This window comes from Enhydra lutris, unplaced genomic scaffold (assembly GCF_002288905.1).
Source record: "Enhydra lutris kenyoni isolate GAN:26980312 unplaced genomic scaffold, ASM228890v2 scaffoldscaffold85, whole genome shotgun sequence".
NCBI classification, from domain to species: Eukaryota; Metazoa; Chordata; class Mammalia; order Carnivora; family Mustelidae; genus Enhydra; species Enhydra lutris.
The window spans coordinates 4,603,301-4,630,821 of record NW_019154169.1 but is presented as its reverse complement, the minus strand read 5'-3'; the positions used below and the strand labels follow the sequence as shown (position 1 = coordinate 4,630,821).

At 55.0% G+C, this 27,521-nt stretch overlaps 3 protein-coding genes across 4 annotated transcripts; all 3 read right to left on the bottom strand.

Annotated features, from left to right (window-relative positions):
- Positions 1-264: 264 nt before the first annotated feature.
- On the bottom strand, positions 265-11,248 carry LOC111161486 (FXYD domain containing ion transport regulator 5). Its single transcript, XM_022525182.1, has 9 exons — positions 11,111-11,248; positions 10,324-10,384; positions 8,401-8,481; positions 7,615-7,665; positions 6,128-6,253; positions 3,979-4,074; positions 2,909-2,938; positions 2,757-2,831; positions 265-592 (listed from the first exon to the last, which is right to left on the bottom strand). The coding sequence occupies exons 1-9, from the start codon at positions 11,231-11,233 to the stop codon at positions 543-545; spliced, it is 693 nt and encodes a 230-aa protein (XP_022380890.1). The 5' UTR covers positions 11,234-11,248; the 3' UTR covers positions 265-542.
- Positions 11,249-11,660: 412 nt separating this feature from the next.
- LOC111161586 (FXYD domain containing ion transport regulator 7) lies at positions 11,661-20,976 on the bottom strand. Of its 2 annotated transcripts, none has more exons than XM_022525339.1 (6): positions 20,822-20,921; positions 16,461-16,490; positions 14,280-14,354; positions 14,099-14,141; positions 13,899-13,939; positions 11,661-12,065 (listed from the first exon to the last, which is right to left on the bottom strand). In XM_022525339.1, exons 1-6 carry the CDS (start codon positions 20,850-20,852, stop codon positions 12,043-12,045), a joined length of 243 nt encoding a protein of 80 aa, XP_022381047.1. In that variant the 5' UTR covers positions 20,853-20,921; the 3' UTR covers positions 11,661-12,042. The 2 variants fall into 2 exon arrangements, with proteins under 2 accessions (XP_022381047.1, XP_022381048.1); XM_022525340.1 differs by having other exon boundaries at positions 11,669-12,065; positions 14,108-14,141; positions 20,822-20,976.
- Positions 20,977-21,139: 163 nt separating this feature from the next.
- On the bottom strand, positions 21,140-25,439 carry LOC111161523 (FXYD domain containing ion transport regulator 1). The gene is made up of 8 exons (XM_022525246.1): positions 25,317-25,439; positions 24,043-24,107; positions 23,568-23,600; positions 22,941-23,015; positions 22,574-22,610; positions 21,622-21,671; positions 21,380-21,431; positions 21,140-21,271 (listed from the first exon to the last, which is right to left on the bottom strand). The coding sequence occupies exons 2-7, from the start codon at positions 24,101-24,103 to the stop codon at positions 21,409-21,411; spliced, it is 279 nt and encodes a 92-aa protein (XP_022380954.1). The 5' UTR covers positions 24,104-24,107; positions 25,317-25,439; the 3' UTR covers positions 21,140-21,271; positions 21,380-21,408.
- Positions 25,440-27,521: the final 2,082 nt, after the last annotated feature.

Sequence of the window (27,521 nt, the reverse complement as noted above, 5' to 3'; positions counted from 1 at the left end):
GGGTGAGCTCACATCCAGACGCCAGGCTGGGGTCTTGAACTGCTGTGGGCCCAATCCAGTACTGATGCTCCCACCAGCCAGAGTCCCCATGGCCTACCCTCCCGTCCCTGCTGCCTCACACCAGCCAGGCTGTGTGCTCTGGGTTCCCTGCCTTGGCTTTTGAGTCTGTGATCCCCTTCCTTCACTCCTCGGGGGACCCATCCCCAGTCCCAGCTGCTTTCTTCCGCTCCCCAGTCATGAATGATCAGAGGCCATGGGCAAGGACCACAGTGCTTTACTTTTCATCTGAACACAACAGGTAACTTGGGGAGCAGTGCCCAGGGAGCCAGGCAGCCCTCTGGGTGGGCAGGGTGGGGAGGGGAGGGGCCTTGGGCCATCAGCCCCGGCTCTGGCTCCATCCGGGTCTTCCCTCTCAGGCTGGGCTTTATTGACTATTCTGTAGGCTTCGCGAGGGGAGGGAGGTGGCTGGGCACGGTGAGCCGGTGGGGACTCAATCTTGGGGTGCCCAGCGATTCAGTTGCCGGCTCCTACTTCCAATGGTCTCACCTGTTACGATTCCGGCATAATTGGGGTAACCGCCTACACTTGCCACCTGTGGGTGAAGAAAAGGGTTCAGTCTTGTGTTGGAACAACAGTGATTATCGCGTGTGCTCTGGGTGCTAGGGCTCAAGGCCTGCTGACCCTGTCCCTCAGGAAGCTCCAGGGCAACCCTGAGCCAGAGATGAGGGGCACACAGGAAAAGAGCGAGTGCGAGGGCCCCAAGCAAGCAGCCTCCCACACACACAGAGGAGCTTGAAAACCCCTCTGAGCTTGTGTGTGATTCGTTCATTCAGCAAATATTTACTGCGCACCTACTATGTGCCAGGCTCTGATCTTGGCACCGGGAGCACAGCTGGGGATAGGAATGAATAAAATCCCTGCCCCGGGAGAGCTAACTTTCTAGTTGGGGAGACCGACAATGAGCAAAATGACTAAGTCAAGTGTATGGACAGTGATATCAGATGGTGACGTGGGCTCAGAAGAAAACTAAAGCCAGGAGGGAGGCAGGGAGGCCCAGGGGCCGGGGCCACCCTCACAGCGTTGACTGGAGGGGCCTCACTGAGCAGGTGACATTTGAGCACATTGAAAGAGGTGGGGGGAGAGCCACGTGGACATCTAGAGGAAGGGTGTTCCAGGCAGAGGAAATAGCCAGTGCAAAGGCCCTGAGGTAGAAGGAGACAGGTGGGCTTAGTGGACAACAGTGGAGGTCGGGGGGCCAGACCAAAGTGAATGAGGGGGCGGATTCCAGAAGACAAGTCTCCAGCTGCCACCTTTGCCTCCTCACCTCTTTCTACTCCCCGCCAGGCTCACACAGCCCCAGCCACCCCAGCCTCTTCCTGTGGTTACTGCAACATGCTCAGCTAACTGCTGCTTTGAACTTGCTGCTCCCTTTACCTGTTTTTTAAATTGTCTTTCTCATCATCAAGAATCAGTTCTGACTTTATCTCTTTAGAGGGAGTGTCTCTCCCCATCCCTCCTGGCTTGTTATTCTGCTTTTTTTTCCTTCTGGCAATGTCCACTCTGCTCACTAATGCACTCACCTGTTTACTGTCATCCCCCCACTGGATGTGGGCTCCCCAAGGGCGGGGACCGGGCACAGCATAGGCACAGAGTAGGTACCCACAGATGACTGTCACTGGAACCACTGCCGGCCCCAGAGCTAACTTTCAGGCTCTGCCCTCACACAGACCTGGGTCCAGTCCTTCCCTGATTTTCAGGTGCTGCATGACCTTGGGCACACCCCTAGTTCTCTGAGCTTCACTCTTCCCACAGTGGTCTGGGTGGGGGGTGGTGGGAGGAGAGGGGTGAGGACAGGCTCCAGCACAAGGTCAGGATCAACAAATGGCAGAGACAGCGTTTCTCGAGTCCTGGACTCGGTGGGGGGCAGGAGGCACCCGCCATCTCTTCTCACCACTGCTAGTGTTCTGCCTCCCACCTCAGACAGAAAAGGATGTGGCTGTGTGCATTTTCCTGATGGGGAAGTTGGGCAAGAGAGGCAATAACACTTGATGTAAGCTATATGGCTTCACGCAGAGCTTGCGAACGGGTGGGCTGTGTGTTTTAGTTCATCTGCAGCATTTTAAAAATTCATTTTTCTGCTCATTGTTCTCTCTCTGCCCCCATTCCCTATACAATGCTGGGCTCCATGCAATGCTGTCCCCAACCCCCAAGAGACTGCATCCCGTTGGCCCCTCGTCTCCTAACAGCCCTGGTTGGGAGGCTGTGGCCAGAGAGAGAGGTTTGGGTTTCAGATCCCTTCCCCCTCTGCTCCCTCCTGGTGGGCTGGAGGGCAGGGGCATGCAGGGGCTGGAAACCTCTCCCTGGAGCCATGGAGCCACGACCCAAGCCAGTGGCCCTGTCTACAGTTCTGTCTCCCACTAGTCCCTGGCACCAACACTCCCTCCTGTCACCTCTCCAGGCTGTGGGGACACGGCTGCCCCTCCCCGTTGCTGTGCCATCCTGCTGCCACCAGAAGAACCACCCAGCTGAGCTCAGCCTACATCTCCAAAGGGCATGTTTGGGCTAAGTCAATGGTGATCATTTTAAGCCATTGACTTCTTCCAGTGTGGTTTCTCCAGACATGTAGCTAATACGTCCTGTTTAAAACAACTCTGCCCCAGGGAGGAGGGGCTTCAAGAACTGATCCCCTGAGTCAAAGTCCAAGCTGAAGCCTCCTCCCTCCCAGGCTTGGGGCCTCCCCCAGCCCTGAGTCTTACTCGTGAGGATGACAATGCCAGTGATGAATAGCACAGCTGCGACCAGCAGCCCCCGCTTCCGGAGAGTGTATTCATCTGCAGAGAGAAAAGTGGAGTAGGACAAGAGGGGCCTCCCTCCCTGCCTCTTCCCACTCCTCCCATGGGTAACTTACCATAGGAGAAGGGGTTGTCCTCACTGGAACCTGGGGGGACAGACAGGGAGCAAGTCAGTGTTCAACAAAAATTGTGGAGTGAAGCAGTGAATGACGGAGACGGTAGGGAGGGAGGGAGGAGGACCCGGGTCTCAGCCTTGGGATACTTAGAACCAAAGCCTCATACAACGCACCACATGGCTCCCACCCCTTCTCTACCTCAGCTCCTCATTCCAGCGCTCACCTCGATGGCCACCCCACTGGCGGCTGGACAAGGCCCCTCTCACCTCAGGGCCTTTGCACTGGCTGCTGCCTCTACCTGCAACGCCCCTGCCCAGACATCCACATGACTCCCCCTCAGCTCCTTCTCAGGGAGGTCTCCCCGGCCCTTTATGGAAAATACTCCAGTCACCTCTGCCTGTAATGCTACTTTATTTCTCTTGATAGCAGCTTTAAGCCACCTGATACATAATTCTTATAACTCTTATTTATTGTCTCTATCCCCCACAAAAATGGGGAAGAGATTTCCCGAGGGAAGAGATTTTTGTCGGCTTCATTCACTGCTGTCTCTCTGATACCTAGAACACAGCAGGTGCTTTTCAATGTGTTTTGAATGAATGAATGAATGAATGAATGAACTCTCTATGTGACCAATCATTTCTACCCCTTCAGTGGGGCTGGCTGGGCAGGAAGTGGAAGATAAGACCACAAAGGGATGGATCAAGGTATCCCTGAAACAGAGCTCCCTTCCTGACCCCTAAATTGATCTCAGAAGCATGAGTAAGTCCAGCTGAGACCAGAAGAGCCCCTCAACTGAGCCCAGATGAAATTTCCAAACTGCAACCTTGGGAGCTACATAAATGGTTGTTATTTTAAGCCACTGAGCGTCACGGTGGTTTGCACTGGGCAATCATTCATGGATTCGTTTGTCTATCCAGACATTTATTGGACACCTACCTTATAACCACCCCCTTCCAGCCTTGAACTCATGTTTACAGAGGACTATTTCGTGCTGGGCATGGTTCCAGGTGCTAGAAATACACAGGGAATAGGAAATTTCCTGTTTCCAGTCTGGGAAGGGAGTTACTGACCAGTCGGCCCGAGGATAGGGTCTAGCCTGCCGCCTTTGCCTGGAGACTGCCTCTTGGAGAGTGTTGTTCCTTTACTGGGTTCAGCCGAGGGTGTGGCTAGAAGGTGGCAGAGGGCAGAAGTGAGTTGTGGAGGAGACAAGGCACGATGACTTCCCTTCCTGGGATCATGACCTGAGCCCAAGGCAGCCGCTTAACAGACTGAGCCCACCAGGTGCCTCACCACCTCATTTCTTAAGTATGAACCGACAGGCAAGGATCACGAGATGTTCGGGAAAGCCTTGGCCAAGGGAAGGCTCAAGCCAGACTGGCAGCAAGGACAGACACACGGAAACCACAGAGAACGTAAAGGACTGTGTGCTGTGCGGGGCTCAGGCACACTGGTCCTAGAGAGCCTGGGCTCACATTCTGGTTCTGCAGCTTTGGGCTGTGTGGCACGGGGCTAGCAGAGTAGCCTCTCTAAGCCCCAGCTTGCCTACCTGTAAAATGAGGTTTTGACAGTTCCTACCACGCAGGGTGGCCGTGAGCACTGAATGAGTGAACATGGGAAAGCTTAGCACAGTGCCTGGCACAGAGCAAACTCCGCTGTTGCTGTCACCCTAGAGCTGGCTCTCCTCCTAGGAGCAGCTTCCCCTTTCTTTGGGGTGGGAGGGCCTGCTCCCGCTTTCCCCAGTCCATCTGGTTCTCTTGTAACACAGACCACAAGGGGGAGCATGTGACCCAAGCTCCTTCTTCCCTGGGAGGAGGGCTCTGGTGAGCCAAGGCTCTAAGGTGCCTTTTAACCGCTTGATTTCATGACCCCCTCAGCCCAGCTGAATTTCTCTCACGCATATTCAGGAACATGATATCATAACACAGAGTAACTTGGGTCAACACGGACTCACAGCAAGTGAATCTAGAGATGTGAGAATGTTTTCTCCATTGGGAAGAGTGGACACAGTCACTACACATCCCCGCACCTCCATTTTGGTGGAAAATAGAATAGTTCTCTTCTCTAAGACATTTTATTTCCATCCGTGGTAAAACTGCTTTAATAGATAGGCTCTGTCAGAATCAGATGCTTCACTGCCATCCCTGGAAAACTACAATGATTATAAAAATCCACAAAGGGAATGACATGGCCTTGGAGGTGATGCTTTTGTGCAGTGCCCAGTCTGCACAACTGTGCATGCATGTCAGCCTGGGAATGGTCCAAGCTACAGTACCTTCCAGATGGGGCTGCTCTTCAAATATGGGTCACACAGGAATGGGAGACCACCTGCTGGCTTCCCCTCAGCTCAGCGTCCTTTCCCATGCCTGTTAACTGACTCACTGCTCCTGAGGGGAACTACTTCTTCCCTGACTCTGGTCTATGCAGTGCAAACAGGGGTGACCCTGCTCTCCAGCCCCAGAGTGGGCACAAGTCTCGGGCCTAAGCAGTCAGAGCAATCCATTTCCCTGGCTCCCTTTGGCCATATGTGGGCGTGTGACCCCAGCTGGGCCAGTGAGTGTCAATTCTATGCCTTGGGCTACCGATGAGAAAGAGATGTGCTCTATCTGCTGGGTTTATGACCTAAATAGAACTATAGGACTATATTTGCCACCAAGAGGGGAAGAGAAACTTGAGAACTTAAGAACATAGACAACAGAGCTGAGAAAGAGAGAGCAAGTCAGTTATGATGACAGTCCTTGAGCACCTAGATCCAGCTGTTCCTGAAATCCTATATTGGGACTTTACAGAACACATATAGCCAATAAATCTATTTTACTTTTAGTTGCGTTTGCAGTATTTTGCAAGTGAAAAACTGCTGCTCTAACATGAAGAGGTACACAAAGGAAACATCTACATCCCCATTTCCAGGTGCCAGCCCTATAAAGGAACCTGAAAAAAAAAAAGTCCATCAGGTTTGGAAAACACCATGTACAACAAGCTCCTGTAGGGGATGCTTGCTGCAAATGAGTCTTAATAGGACTCCAAGAAGTCCCGCCAAAAAGAAATGTGTTTAACTCAGAGTTTCCCAAATACCTTTGACCGCAAATCAAAACAGAGTTTTTTGAAAATGTATGAACAATTCCCCAAACGGGTGCTCTGAGAAATGTACTTGGGAAACTGTTGACCCAGATAGAGAATTAAACAAAATTTGTATGTTGCCTTTCTAGTCCCAGGCCGTACCTTCTGGGCCGGTCTTGCCTGTCCTCGGATCTGTGGTTAGGGGCGGGTGCACTCCCATCGGTTGCTGGGACTGGGTCTCCTCCACTTTCGGGGTCTGGATCTCCTCCTCCTGCTCTTGTGTTGTTCCTACTCAGGTCAGATGAGTGAGGGAAGGGTGAACAACGAGTGAAACAGGGGCTTGCGGATCCATAAAACATCAGAGGGCCCTCTCCCCCTCCTCTGGTTGGCAAAAATCAGGGACGGTCCCGTTGCAGGTGTCACGGTGCGGGTGGGAAAGGGGGACACTGGCCTGTGTCTGGCGAGAGGGCGAATCTGCACAGCCACTTCCCAAGAGGCTTTGAAAACACATGTCGGTGTTCATGTTCTTTGTCCCATAGCATTGTGGGTAAACACCGAGATCCGGGACCCCCAGTCCCACCTCAGTCCCTGACTTGTTGTGACACCTTGAGTGAGTTATTCTGAGCCTCTGTTTCCTTGCCTGTAAAGGAAGGCTGTTCTATCTCAGAAGGTTTGGGTGAGGATTGAGCGAGTGAACGCAGGTCAGATAGAACCATGACCAATATAACATAAGCGCTGACGGGGTTTGCTTAAGGAGGAGGGAACGAGGTTGCCTATCGCGTTGCTGGGTGTAGGAGAGAAGACTGAGATGTTCACAAAACGTGCAAGTTTTCCTTAACCACGCGCAGACATCCAAGCGGAGTACCAGACAGCAGTGCAAAAGAACAAGACCAGTAGTTCATACAGGAATGTGGGGAGAGCTTCTAAACATACCGTTGCATGGGGGGAAATAGCAAGTTGCAGAACAACGATCATTTTGCAAACGACCAGCTCACAGGAACACGCTCCCCAGTCAAGATATTTTCTGCAGGCAATCCCCCTGTGGTCCAACATCTCTGGGGGTCTACTCCCCAACCAGCGCCAGCAGTGGGGGCCTCTCGGAGATGGCGGGGAGAGAACAGAATGGGGGATGGACCATGGGATTTCATCCCACCTATAATATCTGTATCTACTTCCAAGCATGTACTATGGTATCATTAAATATTCATGGAGAAAATCGGGGAGAACTTTTTGAATGATACTCCCAGAAACAATTCAAAACTCTCTTGAAAACTCAAAAAAGGCAAAAGATACAGAGATTAAAGGAAGGAAGGAATGGCTTTGGCCCCTGGGGAGTTGCCGGGGTGTTTGCAAAGCTCTGATCCTTGAGCTGGGTGCCGGTTATGCAGGGGATCGATTTAGAGTAATCTGCTTTAGTTCTATGTTTATGGGTTTTGTATTTTTCAGTATGCATATTCTTTTTCACGATTTCAAAGGATTTGTTTCTAAAGAAGCAGAGGTGGGTGACTGGTTGTCCCACCACAAAGTAAGACGAGGGTTCAGAGCTGGGGGACCAAAATGAGTAACCAAGGACCCGGAGTGTCATGTAGGAGAGAAAGAAGGAGAGGCGTCCATCCCAGGCCCACGGTCCCGCCCCCTCCTCCACTCACCACCAGTCTGCGGGGTTATCTGAGGGGTGGGCTGGGGTTCTAGGTCTGCATCTGGAGTCCAGAAACAGGGAAAGAAGAGAGAGAAGATGTGGAGAAGGTCCATGGGTAGAGGAACAGGGGGATTTCTGTAGCCGCTCAATTTTGATAAAATTGAAATGACTTAATTAACCGAACCATCTGCTAACGCACCAACGGCCTCGCCCACACCTGCCCTGCCTCAGCCTTCCCCTCCCACAGATTCACATGCCCCTACTCAGAACTCATCCACCTCTGGAAAGAGCCCCTGGAACTTTCCTTATGAACCACCATTCCCTGAGTCTGGGTCCACTTCATTCAGTGAGGCTGGCAACAATCTTATTGGGGTTGGAACATGAGACTGGGGTCTGGCCAATCAGCTTTGGCCTGTGGCCACAATGATCATCATGGCTGGACTTGTCACCTGAGCCTGGTCAGGGATGCTCAGTTGTGGGAATTTTGCTGAATTGGGGAAGGGGAAACCCGTTTTCCTCCGGCTTCCTAACAGGACGGATGGAAGCCTCAGGTCTCTAGGGGCCGTCTTGACCCCATAAAAGGATCGTCCCGCCAAATCAGAAAAGATAGAACCGAGAGATCGAGACAGGTTCCTGATAGCATCATTTGAGCACCTAGACCCAGCCATGCCTGAAGGCCTATCACCAGACTTTCCGATTGCACAAAGCCAAAATTCCTGAGCGGTCAGAGCTTGAGATTTTTGTGGCTGTTATTTGCAGTGACAGGATCTTGACAGATCTATCTCTCTTTCCTCACCTGGGGCTGGTGTCAGAGCACGAGCGTTTGATCTGTTTGGGTCTGCTGGAGAAAAAAATGTGGCCTCCTTCGATATCTGTCCTGGGAAACCAAGAGCAAGGAGTCAGAGAGGAGCCTCTGGCCCCACTTCTCTCACCAAAATTCCACCTTGCCCTCCCCTCTGAAGCTGTGGGCAGTAGCTCAGGACATACTGGTGGAGCAGCAGACAGACAAACGGACATTTGAATAGTGGTATCCATCCATGGTCCTGGAAGTGTTTTAAGAAATGCTGATGCCCAGCACTCCTTCTCCAGCCCCTCTCCCTTGCCCATCCTTGTGGGAAAGAAGAGGTGTTTTAGCCTCGTGGGCCCAGGTCCTAAAGTTAGCCAGGGCTGTGGTCTCAAATTCTGTTTCCAGCGACTTCCTTCCTATGTGACCTGGAGAGGGTGAAGTCCTCTCTCTGAACCTCAGCTGTCTCATCTGCAAAGACGGCATACTACCTGAATCTGCTTCTCAGGGCTACAGACAGGGTGAAAGGACACGGCAGAGGAAAGGGTCTCCCCCACTCCCTGATATGCAGCCAGAACTGGATACAGCCACTGCTCCCGCCCTGGCCCAGCCTCACACTCTCTGGCCTGGATACCCACCCCCGCCCCCGGGCTCCCTGCCTTCATCCCTGCCCCCTGCAGTCTGCTCCCACTGGCAACCAGAGGGGCCCGTCAACCCCTGAGGCAGGTCAAGGTCTTGCTTGTGCAGAGCCCTCTCCTTGCTCCTAATACAAGCCAAAGGACTTGTGGGGCCTGGGCCCTCCCCCTCTCCCCTCCATCTGGTCCCCTGTCACCCCTCTCACCTCTCCTCTTCCCACCCTGCCCTTGCTCACCCCAGCCCAGCCACTTGGCCTGCCCGCTGTTACTTGCACTCACTGGACAACACTCATCCCCCAGATGCCTGCTTGGCTCATTCCCTCATGTCCTTTGAGTGTCTGCCCAAATATCACCTTCTAGCGAGGTCTTCTGGGGCCACCCCGTCTAAACAGTCCTCATTACTCTGCTCCTCTTTTCTCCATAGCACTTACCACCTTCTAGCATGCCATATAGTTTGCTGATGGATTGTTTATTGCCTGTCTTTCCCAGCTAGAATGTGAGCTCCTGTTTTATGTGATGCTGCTTCCCCCATGCATAGATTAAAGCCTGGCACACAGTAGCTGCTCAGTGAACACTGGTGAATGACTGAAAGAATACATGAAAACCATTTTAACAAAGACAAATGGGGCAGCTTATGACCCAGATTCTGGGAGCAAGAAAGATGGTTGTATCCCAGCCTCACTGCTCACTAGCCTCTGGCACACAACACTTGCCTTTCCTGAGCCTCGGTCTCCTCATCCATAAAATGGGCATGACCGTATGCATAACAGGGTAGAGTTTAAGTTGAAATGAGTTGCCCTAGGCACCACATGCCATGTAGAAAGCACCTGCAAGTGCCCACCATGAGTACTGTCTTCTAGAAACCCTCCTCAGGGAGGACTGAGACAGTTCTAACTCTTGGACTGGCCCCAGCTCACCCCCTTTGCCTAATCGTGTATCACCCGGCTGTCCAAGGAGTGGCTTTGCTGGGAGCCTAGGGTTCCTGGCTGCTCAGTAGAAAACTGACACCAGTCTCCCAGCCAAACCAAACTCAGTGAGTTCTTCTTGGAGGTGAAATGAAGATGCTCAGCGGGACAGGCTCTGGCCAGACTCACTGGAAGCGGCCACCCAGGTGCGAAGTGTCCAAAGAGGGTGTAACCCCGGTCCCCTCCACCAAGCCCCCACTTCCTGGTGCTGCCTCGGTAGGAGGGTGGAGACACAGGGCAGGCCATCGAAATCCACTGGGCGCCCGCCCACCCCCCACCAGTGTACTCAAGGTGGGGCACTCTGGGACAGAGTGGGGACAAGGGCTCAGCCTTACCTCTGGTGGGGAGAATCAGGCCAACGATGGTGAGGAGGCACAGGCGACCAGAGGGAGACATCTATGGGGTGAGCGGGAGCTGGAGTCAGCCATGATGTCACTAGGCAGACCCCCCCCCACACACACACATGCCGGTCCCGTGGGGATCTTGCAGCCCCTTCTTTACCCAGAGGAAGCACCTCTGGCTTCAAGGACCCCCACCCTGCCAGGGCTTCAAGGAGAAGGAGGGTTCTAGAAGTGGAGGGAGGCCCCCAGCAACCACCCCCTTCTTCCATCTGCAGGCCCCCAAAGAAAACAAGAAGCATCAGACCAAAAGGGGCTTCCAGTAACAGCCACCACACCGGGACACCCCTGGGGCAGAGAAGAACTTACCCCACCAAGGCTGAGCCTACAAGGCACAGAAGTAGATCAGGGGGCCCCGTGCCTCCCTCCGGGGCTGTCCCCAGAGGCTAGGAGTCAGCAAGGAGGGGAAAGAGGAAGAATGAGTAATGTGCTCCCGATCTCAAAGGAAAAAGTGAGCTGGTGTTAGGGGCCTCACCGCCTCAGGGACAATAGAGCAGGATGCTGGGCACCTCTTGGAGACCCTGCGGGAGAGGGATGGCAGAGAGCTGGGGAGACTGAGGCCCACAGGGAGCCCGCCGCCCACCGTAGTGCCTGAAGAGCAGGCGCGGAGACTGGAGCATGAGTAGGGGGCAGAGAGGCACGAAAAGAGCAGTCCTCCAGGCACCTGAGCCCGGCCCCTGAGCAGAGGGGAGGCGGGCGCAGGCGGATCGGAGGAGAGACTTACGTCAGAGCCGGGGGTCCCAAGCCGGCAGCCTCGTGGACAGAGGGCAGCGGCGGTGGCTGAGTCCCGGCGGAGGGTGTGGCCAGGGGAGAGCTGGCGGGCGGGGACCGAGACGGGCTCAGTCATTTCCTCTCGGGTTTCCTGGCTTCAGAGCCCGCGGTGGGAGCAGGAGGGGGAGACGCTGAGGGCGATGGGGGGCAGGGGTGAGAGGCGGGTTAGTGGCCTCCACCCACCCGCTGGGGGGAGGAGGGCGGGAGAGCACCGGCAGGTCTTGGTGGGTGGGAAACCTTTGGGGAGGCACGGAGCGTGGGCGGGGTGTCTACTCTGGGGTGGCGGGGGCGGCGGGGAAGCGACGGGAAGGGGCGACTGGGGAGGAGGCGCGGAGCACGGGAGGGGAAACTCCCGGGTCTCTGAGACTGGGGAGGCCACTGGGGCGCTGGCGGAGGGGAGGAAGAAGGAGGTGGCAAGCCTGGGGACGGGAGAGAGTTCCCCCAAGGTTCAGTTTTGCCCTCTCCCCCATTTTGTCCCCACAGATGAGAACTCACAGACAGAACAGGGGGGAAAACCAAGTGCACATTTATTAAGCTCAAGACAGAGACTCCAAGGGTGCAAGGAAACCGATCTTCGGAGGGGAGACAGGGAGGTGCAGGGGAGCAATACGTGGGCATTCTGGGGGGCTGGGGCTGGACTCCCGGACCCCAGGAGCTAGAGGCCTGAGTCCCTGGATCCGGGATGCAGACGGGCTCTTTGCGGGGTCGTCATTGCCAAGACCTGGGGAGGGGCAGCGGGGTGCAGCCGCACCAGCCTCGGGTGGGTGGGGCGGCTCATTCGGGGGAGCGCTCCCCGGCGCAAGGCTGGGGTCCCCACCGCCTCCACCCGGTCCTCAGGCTTCTGCACTCAGGCAGGGACAGCAGTGGAGGTGCCCAGGGCTGGTTTTACACGCCACCACCTCCAGGGGCTGGGGACCGGGGGTGGGGGGGTGGGTGGAGACAAAGAGAGACACAGAGACAGCGTCAGAGAGCTGTGGTCACCCACACGGGGCACCTGTGCAAGCAGCCCCCTCCCACAAACCAGTGGCCCTTCCCCCCATCATCCCATGGAAGCCAGACCCCCAGGAACTCTCACCCTCTAGCTAACACTGGGAATGTTTTGCCTCCCCACACAATGATTCCTTTAGGGACACCTGTGTGGCTTTTGTCCTGCCCCACAGGACACTGTCATGGAGGGGAGCATACCTGTGATGAGGTTGGAGACCCCTGGCCCATCTTGGGACCTTCTGGGATATCCCCCCTGCTAGAAGGGAGTCTCCATGCCCCTCCTGGGTCCCCAGCCTCCTCCTACACCCCCATCCTAGACACACACCCTATTTCCCCAACGGTTTGGACACAGTTGGAATTCCTCTGTGTCCCACCCACTGGGGACCATCAGTCAACTGGAGTGGGTCACAGTCCTGGCATATTCTGAGACCTTGCCCCAGGTACTAGCGCCACCCACCCCCCAGCCGCCATCATCCACAAAGAAGTCCTCCACAACCCCCCCCCCTTAGGGTTTTTAAATGTCATGAAAAGAACACAAAACAAAACACATCAAATTCCACACCAAATCCCCCCAGGCACAGAGTACCCCAAGACCCACTTTTTAGTTCTAAGCCTTTCTGTGAGAGGCAGAGAGATTCCCATTTCTGATTTTTATAAGTCCCTGGAAAGGACGCAGTTCCACTAAAAACAGGTCAGGATATTTTTACATAATTCGAATTAACACCCCCAAGGAGTCCCAATCTCTCATCTGCAGCTTATTCCCTCCTACATCCTAATCTCTGTCCACCTTCCACCCACCTGCATCGCCTCTTTCCCCACCCCCCTCCCCCCTTCACACCCCCCCCCCCTCATTCTCCTTACCTCTCCATGCCCCCACCCCCTCCATGGCCCCCACCCCCTTTTCCCACCCTTTACTCCCTCCACACTCTTCACCCCTCCACACCTGCCACCCCTTCTGTGGCCCCCCACCCCCCAACTCTTCCATCCCCTTCATCTCCTGTACTCCCCCTCCACTCTCCACCCCCCCACATACACCCCCTCCTTCCTTCTCACACTTTATTCCCTTCCTGTACTTTCCATCTCATACTCCTTCCATCCCCATATTCTCTTTTCCAAAATCAGTTTTTAAAATCTGTATTCTATGTGTCTCTCCTTTGGTTATTTTGATACAATTATCCAAAAACCCTTCCCTCCTTTCCTCCCTCCTCCTTCACCCTCTCCTCCCTTCCCTCCTTCCTTTTTCTTTCTTTTTCCTTTTTTTTTAAGTAATCTGTACCCCCAATGTGGGGCTCGAACTCATAACCCTGAGATCAAGAGTCACAAGCTCCCACCGACGGAGCCAGCCAGGTGCCCATCTCCTTCCTTTTTCTTGATCATTTCATCCTTGATCTTCCCAGCTGAACAATAAGGTCTGGAAAATATCCCGTCTTCCCCCCCCCACCCCCCTAGTGCTCAGCTGTGTCCCTAATCCAAATGCTGTGGCCCCACCTCTCTTCACAGACTTGTGGCTTTCTCCCCTGGAGAATTAGTTCATCCTTGCTTTCCCGGAGCTTGTCTGCTTGTTTCTGGGAAGCTTCAGTGGACTCTAGGACGTTCCCCACACCCCACTGACTCCATAGGTTACCCTCTTCCATCCGCAGGGCCTCAGCTCCCACTGCAGTTGGCCCATCCATTCATGGGTGGCATCATTCTCGGGGGACATCCAGTGCCACCCCCCTTCCTCAACTGCCCCCATTTCCCTTCCTCCCCCTCACCTGAGGAGGGCAGCTCCGACTTACAGGATTTGCACGTTGGGCTGCGGAAGCAAAGACCAGAGAGAAAAGCATCAAGAAATCCAATAGCCACAGGCTTTCTGGGAAAGATGGGGGGACCCTGGGGCCCTTCTGTTAGGGAAATACCCCTGCGCCCCAGGCTGCTCCCGCCCCTCTCCTCTCTCTCCCCGCTGCTGCCAGACCTCTCAGACCTGGAGTCCGCCTTCCTGCACTTGACCTTCTTGCCTGTGAGGAGACAGATAGACACAACGAGGCAGGATGTAAGGGTCTGGATGAAAGCCAGCAGGGAAACTGTAGGTGCCCAGGGACCCCAAGGCAGCCCCCTTGGCGGCGCTCTGAAGCCCAGGAAAAGGCCACACTTACTGAGAATGATGAGGATGCCCAGCAGGAACAATATGGTGGCCAGAGTCATGCCCACTGTCTGCACAGTGTCATAGTCTGGGGGAGACAATGGGGAACATCAACATGGGGAGCACCTCAGCCCTCCCTGGAGCCTCGACCTGGCTTCAAGGCTGCCTGGCCAGGGGCCCAGAGTCCAGGGATGCTGCGGGCTGTGCTGGGGGCTCCCCCAATGGGCTAGCGTGAGGATGGAGAGCAGGAGCTCAGGAGCTCCCTTGACCTCTTTACCCTGACTCTTCCCTAGATGCTTCGTGTATACAAAAAACCATCCTCTACGTCATAGACACATGTACCTCCCCTCCTTTTACTGCCTCCCACCTGGTCCTGACCACCATTGTCACCTGTCTGAACTATCTCAGCAAGCAACCTGCTCTGTGGTCTCCCCGCACCCCAGTCACAGGGATCCTGCTAGTATCTGAGTCAGATCAGGGTCCCCCAGCTTGGAGTCCCCACCCCACCCTGGCTTCCAGTGCATTCTGAGGAAAAGCTGCAGTTCCTTCTCAGACCTCACCACACTCCACTTTCTGCCTCAGTCCCCTCCCCCAGGCATCCTGGTCTCTCTGCCATTCCTGGAGCAGATCAGGTATGGTCCTACCTCAGGGCCTTTGAATTTGCTGTGCCCTCTGCCTGAAAGCTCTCTCCCCGCCAATATTCCCATTTTACCAATTTCTGGGCTTTATTCAAATGTCAGTGAAAGCTTCTCTGAAACCTTGTCTATTTGGAATTTCCCATTCTCTCCTTAGCACTTTATAATCTCATCCTTTCCTGTATTTTCCTTCATAAGAAGCATTCTTGTCCAAAATGCCACAGTAAATATGATTGATCCTTGAACAACATGCAGGTCCTCTTAGATGTGATGTTTTTTCAATAAATATAGTATAGCACTGTAAATGTATTTTCTCTTCTTCATGATTTTTTTTTTTTTTTTTGTAAGCTCTACACCCAACTAGGGGCTCAAACTCATGACTCTGAAACAAGAGTTGCATGCTCTACTGACTGAGCCAGCCAGGCGCCCTTCTTCCTTGTGATTTCCTTAACAACATTTTTTCCTCTAGTTTCCTTCATTGCCAGAATGCAGTACATAATACACATAATATACAAAATATGTGTTAATCAACTGTGTATGTCATCGGTAAAGCTTCCAGTCAACAGCAGGCTATTAGTAGTTAAGTTTTGGGGGAGTCAAAAGTTATATGTGGATTTTCAACTACATGGGGGGCTCGGCACTCCTAATCCCCACGTTGTTCAGGGGCCAATTGTATTTATTGAAATATGAATTTATAGAGCACCCACTCTGTACCAGCAGTGTCCAGGCCTCTGCCTCAGGGAATTGGCTTTCATATTGTGACAAAGCATGGAACAAGATAAAATGAAACATCTGGGCCATGTGACTATGACTAGATGTGTCTGTGGCTCCTGTTGGCAGAGAGTCAGGAAGGGCCTCTCCCAGCAGAGCAGTCAATATTTGATCTGAGCCCTGAAGAAGGAAAAGGAGCTGAGTCAGCTGTGTGGAGAGCTAGACAAGGAGTATTCCTGGCAGAGGGAACAGCACGTGCAAAGGCCCTGGGGTGGGAAAGAATTTGGCATATTGGAGAAAAAGTACAAGTGAGCAAAGGGAGAGGGCAGAGGGGTGTTTAGAAAGGGAACCTGGGCCATGTCTGCTCAACTTGGGGGTAACTTCTTTAAGCTTCAGTGTCATGGAGATGATATAATGGCATCACCCAAGTAAAGCTTTCCACAAGCCTCATAGGTAGAAGCTAATACTATCCCTTCTTTGCAGAAGAGCCCAGAGAGGACGAGTTACTTGCTCAAGGCCACACAGCTAGTGAGTGGATAAGCTAGGATTCAAATCCAGGCAGCCTGGCCTCAGAGTTGTATGCTTCTCTGGTGACCACAATGTACCAGCCCAGAGACATGATGAAGCCTGGATGGGGTCCAAAGTGGGTACCCCCCCACACATCCCACCAAATCCAATTCTGCCCTCCAAGAGCCCAGCCAATGTAAACTGAAACCGCATGGTCACACGGCAAGTGGCCCAGCAGGTATCATGTGCCAGGGCTGAAGCCACTTCAGCAATAACCTGTGGGGACCAGCAACCACCCCTCTTTCCAGCCCCAGTGTACCCTCATCACATCTACCACTCACCATAGTAAAATGGATCAGGTTCCTGAGGAACTGTGGCAAGGAAGACAGGAAAAGAGAGAGAGGGAAAACACATTTCAACACTGGGTTTCTTAACATTTTTGAGACTCCAGATGGGGCCACTGGCCCAATGTTTTCTGGGTAGAAATCAGATAAAGATGTCCTTTGATCTGAATGATACAGCCTCATGCATGGCAAGACACAAGTCTTGAAGCGTGGAGCATAGGCTGGATTCCAGTCCCCACTCACACCATTAGTCAGTACCTTCCCTTGTAAGGTGCACAACCCACCAAACTGTACATGGCACTCCTGGAACTAGCCTCCTGTGGAGATCTGAGGCAAGCTACGGACTCACTTCCTGAAAAACACATACACCTATCATTTGCATATGATGCTGGAATTAACACACTTCAATCCCACTGATAAACTGTTGAGTGTATCAGCTTCCCCTGAATACTCCCTAAAACTTCTCAGTTATTTGACAGCTCCCAAAAAATTAGGCACTGTGGCTACTATTCTCATCCACTCGCTCCTGCCACTGAATCCAATGCAGAAGAATTGTCCTATAAAATACCCTATATTATATTACATATAATATATATTTTATGACTTATTTCTAAGACATCAATTTTAAGATTCAAAATTGATTTCATAATAGCTTTCTCAGTGTGTGTGTGTATGTGTGAATATGTATGGAACTCTACCATACAAAACATACCCAACCATTAGAAGACTCATCCTAATTTCAGAAATGTTAATGTGTGAATAAAATGTGTGTGTGTGTTTACTTTTCCCCATCCCCCACCTCCCTGTCCCAAACCATATTCACCTTAGCTCAGACCACACTTCCCATTCAAAAAGCCCATCTTGATGGCTCCCTCATTCCTGACAGCTCTCAGGACATTTTATCTTGTCTAGAGCTGAATTCTGCAGAGCATGCATCACTAGCTGAGGGGAACCAGGAATGTGAGGCCAATGCTAGGTACAGTCATCAGTTTTCTCTTCCAGGCTTGGGGAAGGATGGCAGCTTCCTTGAGGCTGGGGGTGGGGTGGGGTGGGGAGACCATGTGACTAATTCTGGCCAATGAACTGTGAGTGGAAGCATCAAGTGACTTCCAGGCTGGAGCATTTAAATGTTCTTACAAGAGCTCCCTTTGCCTGTTGCCCCTGTGTTGCGAAGTTTTCTCTCGTGAACAGAGACACCCCCCGGGTGAACCTGCAATGGACGTATGGTGTAAGTGAAACTTCAACCTTGATTGTCAGAAGCCCCTGGGATTTTTGATACAATCTTTACTATGGCACTCTCTAGCCTAAACTGACGCATACAGATGACACCCAGGCAAGACTCGGAATAGCACCATTTCTCATGATGTGTCAGTTTCTCCTTCTTAGTGCCCTGTCAGATCTCCAAGGAGGAAGTCTTAGGTAGGTGTGGAGGTGTCTTTAACACCTTCTGCCTTGCTAAGCTCCCTCTTTTCCCATGAGGACACCGTCCTTGGGCTCCCAGCCTTGAGCAGGCAGTGATAACTCTATAGAATTTTGTGACATTATCTGGTTTTCTCCTTTATTTACCTATCCAACCAGCATTTGATAGCACTGACTGCATGCCGGGTTCTGTTCTAAGCACTTCACAGGTGTTAACACACTTCCATCTACACAGCTCCTCCCTGATACGGGTGCTGTCTTCACCCTTACTCCACACAGAAGGACACTGAGGCCCAGAAACATGGAGCCACTTGTTAAAAATCATGTTTATACTTGCCTTTAAGGCAAAAAAAAAAAAAAAAAAAAAAAAAGGAAAAAGAAAAGTCCTGATTTTCCATTTGTGATGGTGATATAAAATGAAGCTAATTAATTAAGCTTTGTCAAAAACGAATCCTTTAAAGGGAAAATAGTAAATGTGAGTGTGGAGAACATCTGGATAAGGCAAAAATCGTCCTTGAGAGCATCAAGACAGGGAAACATTATTTTAGAGTCGCATGTGCTGTCTTCGCTCCCCCACCAGATGGGGAGGAAGTTTGCTTGACTCCTCTGCCATTAATCCTGACATTTATAAAAGTCAGGCTTTTGAGAGAACTTTCTAAGAACTTTTCTGGAATGAATGAAAGAAACAATGCACACATGAGTGGGTGAGTGGGTGAATGAATGAATGAATGAATGAAAGCCCCCACTAGGCTGCAGGAAGCCCCATCAGAGGTGGAGCGTTGGATTAGACTACTTTGTCTCCTGGGTTGCCAAATAGCCCACCTTCCCAAACCATCAGGAGCCCACGGTGGGGGGGAGCACCTGGTCCAGAATCCTCTTTAGTTCATCCTGGGTGCCCCAGGCTCTATGCAGAAGTCCCTCTTCTGGTCCCTGCCGCCCCAGGAATCTGGTTCCTCACGGGGAGACTGGGCTAAGGGTGGAGCCAGGAGGCAAGAGAAGAAATGTGCACCACTCCTGGCCAGTTGCCAGGGAGACATCAGGAAGGAGGTGGTTGCTATGGCAACTGGGGCATCTTCAGAGGTGAAGAGAGGTAATGGGTCCCGGCACCCTAGGCTGGGTGGGGTCCTGGGGGTTAGGTGTCTAATTCTGGGGCCAATCTTGGCTCCGTCTGCTCCCTTTGTATCTCTCAGTGTTGCCCTGCAGGGTTGGCTTCTGGCCAAGCCGAGGGTCCTTCTCAAGGATAGGGACCCAGGCCCACAGGTTGTGCTCCTGCATCCCTTTTCTGTTTGCCCCCATCTATCCCTCTTGCTTTCTGACAGAGTGGGAGAGGCCTCATTTCCCTCCCCCATACTTCCCCCCCACAAGTGATCCATTAATCAGTTTAAGTGGTGCAACACACAACATGCTCTTCTTCCCCCCTCCCCCGGGGTTTCCCAAGACCTGCGGTCCCCTCTTCTGCTGTGACTGGGGAAAAGGAGGGGGTGGGGCTGAGGCGTCTGTCCTCCCACCTCGGCCCGTCTGCTGCCATCGATCCTGTTAACCACCATCTCTGCGAAAAGAAGCCCTGGGCTCCCGCCAGGCCCGCTGGCTCAGCCCTGCCCCCTCTCCCTAGGGTGGGTTCCACCCTCTCCCCCCCCCCCCCCCCCCGCCCTGCTTCAAATTCTGCAGATATGGCTCGGTGCAGCAGCCCCTGCCTGCCGGGAAAGGGGGCAGGGAAGGCGAAATCAGAGTGGAACTGGGGTTCCCTTCACCACCAGGGGCTCCTCAGCACCACTGGCCCATCCCCTCTGGCCCTGCTCTCAGTGCTGGAAACCCCACCCCCACCCCCATTAGAGCATTCTTCCCCTGGTTCCTCTGCAGAGACAACCTCAAGAAAGGGGGCTGTTAGGGGGCAGCGAGTGTTTAAGTGGGCGCATAACTGGGTTAAGGGGCGTGAGATGTAAATCGCGCCGCGGCTGGATGGGGGTAAAGAAGGGACATCTGTGTGCACACCTGAGTGCACCTCCCGGACCAGATAACACCCCTGCATGCTGGCTGGAAAGGAGGGTCCCGCCATCCATTCCTGCCCAAGGGGGGGGCTCACCGCAGTGGCTCGGCCCCACCCCACGCTGCTCCTCCTGCTATCTCTCTCCCGCGCTGTGGGTCCATCTCTCCTCCTCCTCTGTCTTTCTCTATGCCTCTCTTTTTGTCTCTGATTTTCTGTCTCTCTGCATCCTTTTCTGTTGCTCTCCGCCTTCCCCTTCACTCTCAATCTATTTCGGCATCTTATCTGTCTTCCCCCAGGTCTCCCTCTGTGTCTCTGACTCTGGGTCCCCTGTCTCGCTCTCTCTCTCTTTCAGGCTTTCAATTGTTCACATTCTTTTCCATCTCCCTCTCTCTTCCGTCTCTTTCCATCTCTCTCTCACTTCCTCCAGCTCTCTACCCCCTGTCTTTCCGTCCTTCTCCCTCCTTCCCGCGGAATCTGCCTGTCAGGGATTTCTGGAGACACCCACCATAAGAGCCCGCGCTGGAAAAGAGAGGCATATGCCTCCCCCCCCTTGCCCATCTTGGAGACCCCGAAATTTGCGAGAGCCCCTGTGGTCGCAGACCCATCCGTTCCCACCCTCGAAGCCCGTCTCTTCGCGTCCACTACCGCCGCTGTGCAGGACCAGCCGCCCGGTTGCCATAGCTACCGGTCAGCGCATCCTTTCTCCCGGGACTGCCGCTCTCCAACCGCGGGTCCCGCACAGGAACGACACCACCGGGAGGGGGTGTCCACGAGGCCTGGAGGGGCGCCAAGGGGTGCACTGCAGGGGCCTCCGCCCATGGAAGGAACAGACATCCCCTTCCCCATTCCCTTCCCCTTTCAAGTACTGGAATCTCCCTAGATCCTCTCCCCTAAGCTTTAAGATCCAGGACCCCCCCCCAACCCGCTCGCCCTCTCCCCAGGCGGCGCTCACCCTTTGTGGGGGCCTGGGTCGGGGTCGCCATGCTGGGCCGGAGCAGGGGGCGGCTGGATACCGAGACGGTGAAGGCGCTGCTGCAGCAGCTGGAAGCTGGACGGACTGATGTCGGGGGGAGATGGGGGGAGCCCTCGTGTTGGGGGGGCCGTAGCCAATGGGGGCCCGGAGAGCCCGCCCCCGTCCCGGCCACCCCCGCCCCCGCCCCCGCCCCCTCCCGACGTCCCCGCCCCTTCCCCAAGGGTGGGGGCGCCCCCTGCCGGGGCCAAGGGGGCGCCCGAGCTTCCGCGCAGAGGGACTGACAGATCCACCAAACGCTGTCAAGAGAGAAAAGCACGTTTTATTGAAGTCTGTGCGGCAGAGAGGAGTCTGTGGGAGCAGGGCAGGGGAAGAGGGCAGTCCAGGGGGCGGTGGGCGCACAGGTGGTGGACATCAGGAGCCAGGGGAATCCTGTGGGGGTGAAAAACGTGAGAGGCAAGAGAGCCCCCCAGCCACCCCATCCCACCCTTCACCCCCTTCTCCTCCCCCCACCCCCCAGCCCAGCCCGAGCTGCAGGACCTGGCTGGGTTCCATCGCGCCAGGTGTCTCTACCGCCTGCGTGTGGACAGACCTAAGGGGGAACACGGAGAGTTCGGGTGTCAGGAGGGGCACCCTAGCTCCTGCAGAGCAGGGAGCAGCAGGGCAACTCCCGGACCTCTGGTTTCAGATCAAGCCCCTCCCTCCACGTGTCTGTCCCGGCCAGGAAAGGGGTTCTTGGAACCCGCCCTCATCCCCAAACACCCGAGTCTCCCCAGACTCACGGCGGATGGAGCTGCGAAAAGTTCCCTCCTCTTCATCAGGTTCCCCAGTTCTGGCAGAAGGAATTGGGAATGAAAAAGGAGAGAGGCAGCCACCCCCATGAATCCCCCAGTGCAGCCCTCATTTCACAGTTCCCCATACTGAGGGCCAGAGATGGGCAAGGAGCAGGCTCGGGGGCCGCCAGAAAACTGGGCGCACCCAGTTGCAGTTTAAGCGGGTGGCCGGGGGTGAGACAAGTGCCTCCCCGAGTGCTGGGGAAGAGCCTGGAAGTTGGTGGAGGATGGGGTGGCGGAAGGACTGGAGGGCAGACAGCCTAGAGACAGCCTAGGCTAGAAACCCAGAACCCTCATCTCTTAGTGGAGTGACTTCGGGCAAGTGACTTCACCTCCATGTGCCTCTGTTTCCTCATCAGTAAAATGAGGTTAATAACAGCACCTACCACACATACAAGGGGTGTGAGGAGTAAATAAGATAATTCACAATAAAACGGTATCTGGCACTTGGGACTAAATATTAGCTATTATTTAAAATCACATCTATAATTGTTTTAACATGGAGAAGGTATTCATACATTGCTTTAAATTTTTATTTAAAGATGAATCAAAGGGCTAGGAACAGGACGCTGAGCTAAACTGGGCCGCCGAGTGCGGTGATCTCATTTCGCCGTGGCTCTTTCTCTCGCCGCTTACCACGCTTTGTGATTTTATATTTGTGGGGCTGCTGGAACCCACGGCCGCCGCCCCCACTGGGCTGGGAGCTCAGCCAGGCAGGGAGGGCAGTTTACTTATTCACCATTTGGTCCCCGGGGCCTGGCTTGGGGCTTGGCACATAGTAGGTGCTTAATACATAATTGCTGAAGGGTCTCTGGCTGCGGGTCCGATGGACTCCCCGCCTCACCCCCAGCGCCCCTCTAGAGCGAAAGTAGATGAGTGAGAGCCTGGAGGGGCCTCTTACCTCTGCTGCTGGTTGAATTTGCACCGGCACCTTCTGCCTGTGGGTGGGGGTAGGAGGAGGACGAGGCTGAGATTCGGCTCCTGGCGTGCACCGAGCGGCGCTCTTGCGCCGGCTCAGGCTCGCGAGGGGCGGGGCCGTGGGGACAGGGGCGGGGCGGGGGCGGGGTAGGCGAGGGGCATCAACAGGGCGGGCTGGAGCAGATGGGCGGGACGGGGGCGGAGATGGGGCGGGGCGGAGGGCGGGGATGGGGCGGGGAGGGGCGGGGCGGCGGGGGTGCGGGGCGGGGCGGGGCGGGGCGGGGCGGGGCGGGGCGGGGACGAAAACCCGCTCCTGCGGGGGCTGGAGGTAGCGGGGTGTGGGTACTCACTCAGCACGATGAGGATACCCAGGATGAAAAGGATCCCGGCGATGATGAGGCCTCCGATCCGCAGGGTCTGGTAGTCTGTGGGCGGCAGGGAGGAGAGTGAGGGCAGGGAGGGGAGGAGGAAGGATAGCAGAGGGGCAGAATGGGGAGGAGGGGGCAAGGAGGATGGGGAGAGGAGAGGAGAGAGAAGGAAGAAGATAAGGGAGGAAGAGAGGGATCAGGGGGAGGAGAGGGTGGGAAGGAAAAGGAGGAGGTAGGCAGGGCACGGAGGAGGGAGGAAACAAGGAAGTAGAGGAGGTTGGTGGAGAGGATGAGGGGAACAGAGAGGGGAGAAAGGGAGGCGCAGGAGAGGATGAGCCATAAGATACTGAGAGGTTAAAGGAGAAAGAGACTCAGAGAGACAGAGAGGGATCAAACAGACGGACACACAGAGACAGAGACAGACAAGGGGAGATCAAAACAAGGAGTCAGAGATCTGAGAGACAAGAGAGAGGAGAGTGACAGAGATACAAACACTGAGTCAGAGAGACAGAGATGGAGAAAGAGAAGAGGAGTAACTAGGACAGGACGGACAAACCCAGGCCATACGTCCTCTCAACTCCCAGGGATAGACACCCCTCCCTCCCTTACCATAGGTGAATGGGTCATGTTCCTGTGGAGCTTCTGGAAAGAGAAAAGTCAGGGGTTGGATGCTTCCTGGGACTCTGGACAGGGACGGACGAAAAGGGACCTTGTGGGGGCTTTACTCTCCTGGGCTGAGAGTCTGGGGACCGTTGGACCCTGAGCAGTCTACCCAACTTCTCTAGGTCTTAGCTGCTTCATCTGCACTGTCCTGGTGGGGATCTTATCCCGTGTTGTCAATGATTCTGTCATCTGAGGGAAGTGGGCCTCCATCCCATGGTCCACCTTTGCCTGACCTAGCGTCAGCCCCCACCCCAAATACTAGCTTCTGACTGGACCCATGTGAAACCCCCAATTTCCTGGTACCCCACTGACTCATTTAGCTTGGAGTCTCCAACTTGGTTCTCTTGAAGGGCTTCCCATCACCCCACCCCCGCCTCCCTTGGGGCCGAGGTGGGTGGTGGGCTACATACCCCAGACTCACCTGCACTGGCCGTGGTGAAAAAACCCACACAGAGAACCAAGATGTGGTAGAGAGGCGCCATTGTCCTGGGGGACACCAAGGGTCAAGAAATGTGTTCCCTCATTCCCCTCACCATTGGGGCTTGAACCCAAGGGATTAAATCAGGGTCTGGGGGTTTGATTTCAAAAGTGTCTATCATCCAGCTTGACCACTGGGAGAAGCAGGGGCACCCCCTGCCTCATCAGACACAGTGTCACCAAAACAAGTCACAGTGGGGGTCGTAGGACACACGGCAAAGGCAAGGGGTAAGATACACATGGTCCACAGGGGCCTCCACAGGCCTGGGCCTCCCCACAGCAGGCCCCAGATGCCCCACACCTACCCTAGGGGAAGAGCAGGATGGCTCGCCCCAGCCAGCTAGAGAGAGACACACACAGACACACACGGTGAGGGGTGAAGGATGAGGGATGGTCCAGCCAGGACCTGAGGGCCCACCTGCCCGCACACCACGGCCTCGCTGTGTCCGTGTAATATCCCAGCTCTCCTGCCCTCAGCCGCTGGCCAGCTCTCAGCCTGACCCTGGGTATAAATATCTCCCACTTCACCCTGGAGGAATTTGCCTCACACAGGCCACCATGGCAACAGCCTTCCTTCCCCCACTCGGGGGTCACGCACAACCCCGCCGGGGTGAGGCCCGGCTGCCACATCGCTCCCGGCTGCCCCTGTGGGAAAGGCCACCCCTCCACGTCTTCTGGAAATGATGAGAATGGGGGGAAAAACATCCCCTCCGCCGGCCTCTGGGTGACATCTTCCACAGGCAGACGCCACCAGGCCTGTGGCATGAGGCCCAGATCAGTGGGGCTGAGAGACAGAAGACAGATGCCAGGGGCAGGGACACACACACACACACACACACACTCAAGCACAGGCAATGGGGCTGGAAAGGAGACAACGCCCATTCCCCAAACTCCTGGTTGGAGCAAGACATGGGGTGGAGACAGTTACTAAAACGATTCTCTTCATCTGAGCTTCCAGTGCCCCTAAACCGTGACGCAATCCGACCTACACACAGGAGTGTCCGAAAGCCACCCCAGCCGGGCCACATGCAGCAGTAGGGGAACGAGGCATTGGACCCCCACACCCACTCCTGGGGAACCCCACCGTCCCAACCACACTCCCTCCCTCTCTGGTCTGGCCCGCCTGGGAAGCCACGGGCTGGCCACTCCTTCTCCCAAAATAGGTGGCCCAGCCAGGCGAGGGGGTGAGGCCTGGAGGGGAGGGCAGGGGACGCTCACCCCAATCAGGCTGTCCCCTGCTGAAAGAAGGCCCCCAAAGGTCCGGCTGTGCCGGGGGTGAACACTTTGGACCCCCTGGCCCAGAGCTGGACTGCGGCCGCCCTCAGCGGTCTCCCCTCCAGCCCCACCCCAGCTTTCCCCTCCCCAACCAGCAGCTGTAACTGGAGCCGGGGCTGGAGGGGGGCCAGGGGGCGGCCCCCAGCCCAGACCGCCCTGGCCCGCTAGGTTAACTCTCTCCGCTCAGATGGAGGAGCAGCAGGCGGCCGGCGTCTCCGGAGAAGGGACGAGTCGGGAGGGAGGACAGGACCATGGACCCACTCACGTGCCCGCACACATGTACCCGCACAGGCATGCACCCACGCTCGTGCCCTGTGGTGCAAGGGTGGGGGTCAGGGGTTTTCTGTGAGGCTCCCTGGGGATTGGGCCCATTCGGCTCCTAAGGTCACCCCCGTCTGAGTGCTCAGGAGCCCACTGACCCCTAACCCCAGTGTTCTGCGGGGACCTGGGCTGCCCCACAGGGCTCTTGGGACATTTCTGTGTGTGTATGTTGTCTGCTGCTGACTGTGAGTTCCCCATGAGCACACCACACACACACACACACACACACTCACGCACGCACACACGCACGCACACATTCAGATAGATGCCATAGACAGACACAATGACCTAGCCACACACGTGTCCACCCTTACAAACGGTCACACTCTTGTGAAGACATACAAACCGGGGGACAGAAACACACCGATACACACACCACATGTAAATGGACTCAGAAGCCCAGACACACAGCCGGCCCTCGTCCGCAGTTTCAGGGACGGGAAGGCTCATACGCCGTGTACATATGGACACAGGGGACGGCACACAGTGCCATGGGCACAAAGAGAAGCAGAAATTCTGTCCAGGACACCGCCCTGCGACCCACCACTCTTACACACAACCCCGAAAACTGACGCACACAAACTGTGTTCGTACCCTCACATGCGGGCCACCAGGGCATAGCAGGCCACTCAGTCATGGGGAGACAGGCCTACACATGTGTGAGGCACCTCCAAACGTGTGTTGATGTGTTTAATCCCAAAACTCCCCTCTCCCAATCTCACATGGCCTGTGAGACTCTGTGGAGGACGACGCACACAGTGTTCTCACCCGCGGGCCGGACTCACAGACTCTGGTGATAGAGAAACCTGGCTTCCGGTGGGAGCTCTGCCATCCTGGTTGTGTGACCTTCAGCAGCCCATGTGACCTCTCTGACATGCCTCAGTTTTCTGTCCCATAAAACGGAGAAATCACTGAGATCATACGTATCGCACGGGGCCAGCCTTAGAGGTCTCTGAACCCCACACAGCCTTATTATTAATTCCATTTTTGGGATGAGCAAACTGAGATTTTAGCAAGATGGAGCTAATTCTCCTGAGGCCCCTGGTGGCTGAGGACAGAAACCGGCCCCACCCTGAAAGGGTCAGATCATGGGCTCAGACTGTGGAGGACACAGTCGGGAGCAGGTGGGTGTGTTCAGACCAAGGCACAGGGGTAGAGAGCCCTGACACACACACACACGCACGCGCACGCGCGTGTACACACACATGCATACACAGAGGACCCACCTCCGAGGACCCACGGGGCTTTGAAATGCCCTCTCATCCCTGTGCGTCCAAGCCCCGGCCCCTCATGGCCCTGCACCCCAGGGCCACCGGCGGTGGCAGTCTCTGGTTAATGATAATCCTGATGTTTATGCAGCCCTGGGGAGGGCTGACAGAGCGGCAGGGAAGGCAAGCAGGGCTGGGGGCACCTGGCCAGCTCCAGCCCGTCCTTGGCTTCTCCCCCTCCCAAGGCCCACTGCACCAGAGTAGAGCAGCTCCACCACTTTCTAACTGGATGATGTCCGGCACCTGACGTAACCACTATGAGGCTCAGTTTCTCCTTCTGTAAAATGGGTATAGTCCCCTCAGAGGGAAATTGGGGTGATTATGTGAAACGGCTAGGGCTGTTAAGTCTCCTGAGTGTGCAGCCCTGGCCAGAGAGGCTGGGTGTGTACTCAGGGGTGAGAGGAGAGGGGTTCGATTTAGATTTGTCCAGGGCCATGAAGGGAATCATTTAACCTCCTCCGGCCTCAGTTTTCCCATGCGCAAAGGACACATCAATAGTATGACCCAGCTCATGGGGCTGCTTGAGAACTGAATAAATTCATGTAAAATCAGGCATGCA

Excerpts from the sequence above, each read along its gene's own strand:
- LOC111161486 (XM_022525182.1), bottom strand. The coding sequence starts at position 11,233 with ATGACTGAGCCCGTCTCGGTCCCCGCCCGCCAGCTCTCCCCTGGCCAC. Across the intron at positions 7,666-8,400 it reads TGCTCTGACACCAGCCCCAG|ATGCAGACCTAGAACCCCAG; the intron begins GTGAGGAAAGAG and ends TCTGGACTCCAG. Across the intron at positions 2,832-2,908 it reads GGACAACCCCTTCTCCTATG|ATGAATACACTCTCCGGAAG; the intron begins GTAAGTTACCCA and ends TTCTCTCTGCAG.
- LOC111161586 (XM_022525339.1), bottom strand. The coding sequence starts at position 20,852 with ATGGCGACCCCGACCCAGGCCCCCACAAAGG. Across the intron at positions 13,940-14,098 it reads GCGGACTCCAGGTCTGAGAG|CCCAACGTGCAAATCCTGTA; the intron begins GTCTGGCAGCAG and ends TTGCTTCCGCAG. Across the intron at positions 12,066-13,898 it reads GTCGGAGCTGCCCTCCTCAG|CCCCTGGAGGTGGTGGCGTG; the intron begins GTGAGGGGGAGG and ends CCCGGTCCCCAG.
- LOC111161523 (XM_022525246.1), bottom strand. The coding sequence starts at position 24,103 with ATGGCGCCTCTCTACCACATCTTGGTTCTCTGTGTGGGTTTTTTCACC. Across the intron at positions 23,601-24,042 it reads TTTCACCACGGCCAGTGCAG|AAGCTCCACAGGAACATGAC; the intron begins GTGAGTCTGGGG and ends TTCTCTTTCCAG. Across the intron at positions 21,672-22,573 it reads AAATTCAACCAGCAGCAGAG|AACTGGGGAACCTGATGAAG; the intron begins GTAAGAGGCCCC and ends TCCTTCTGCCAG.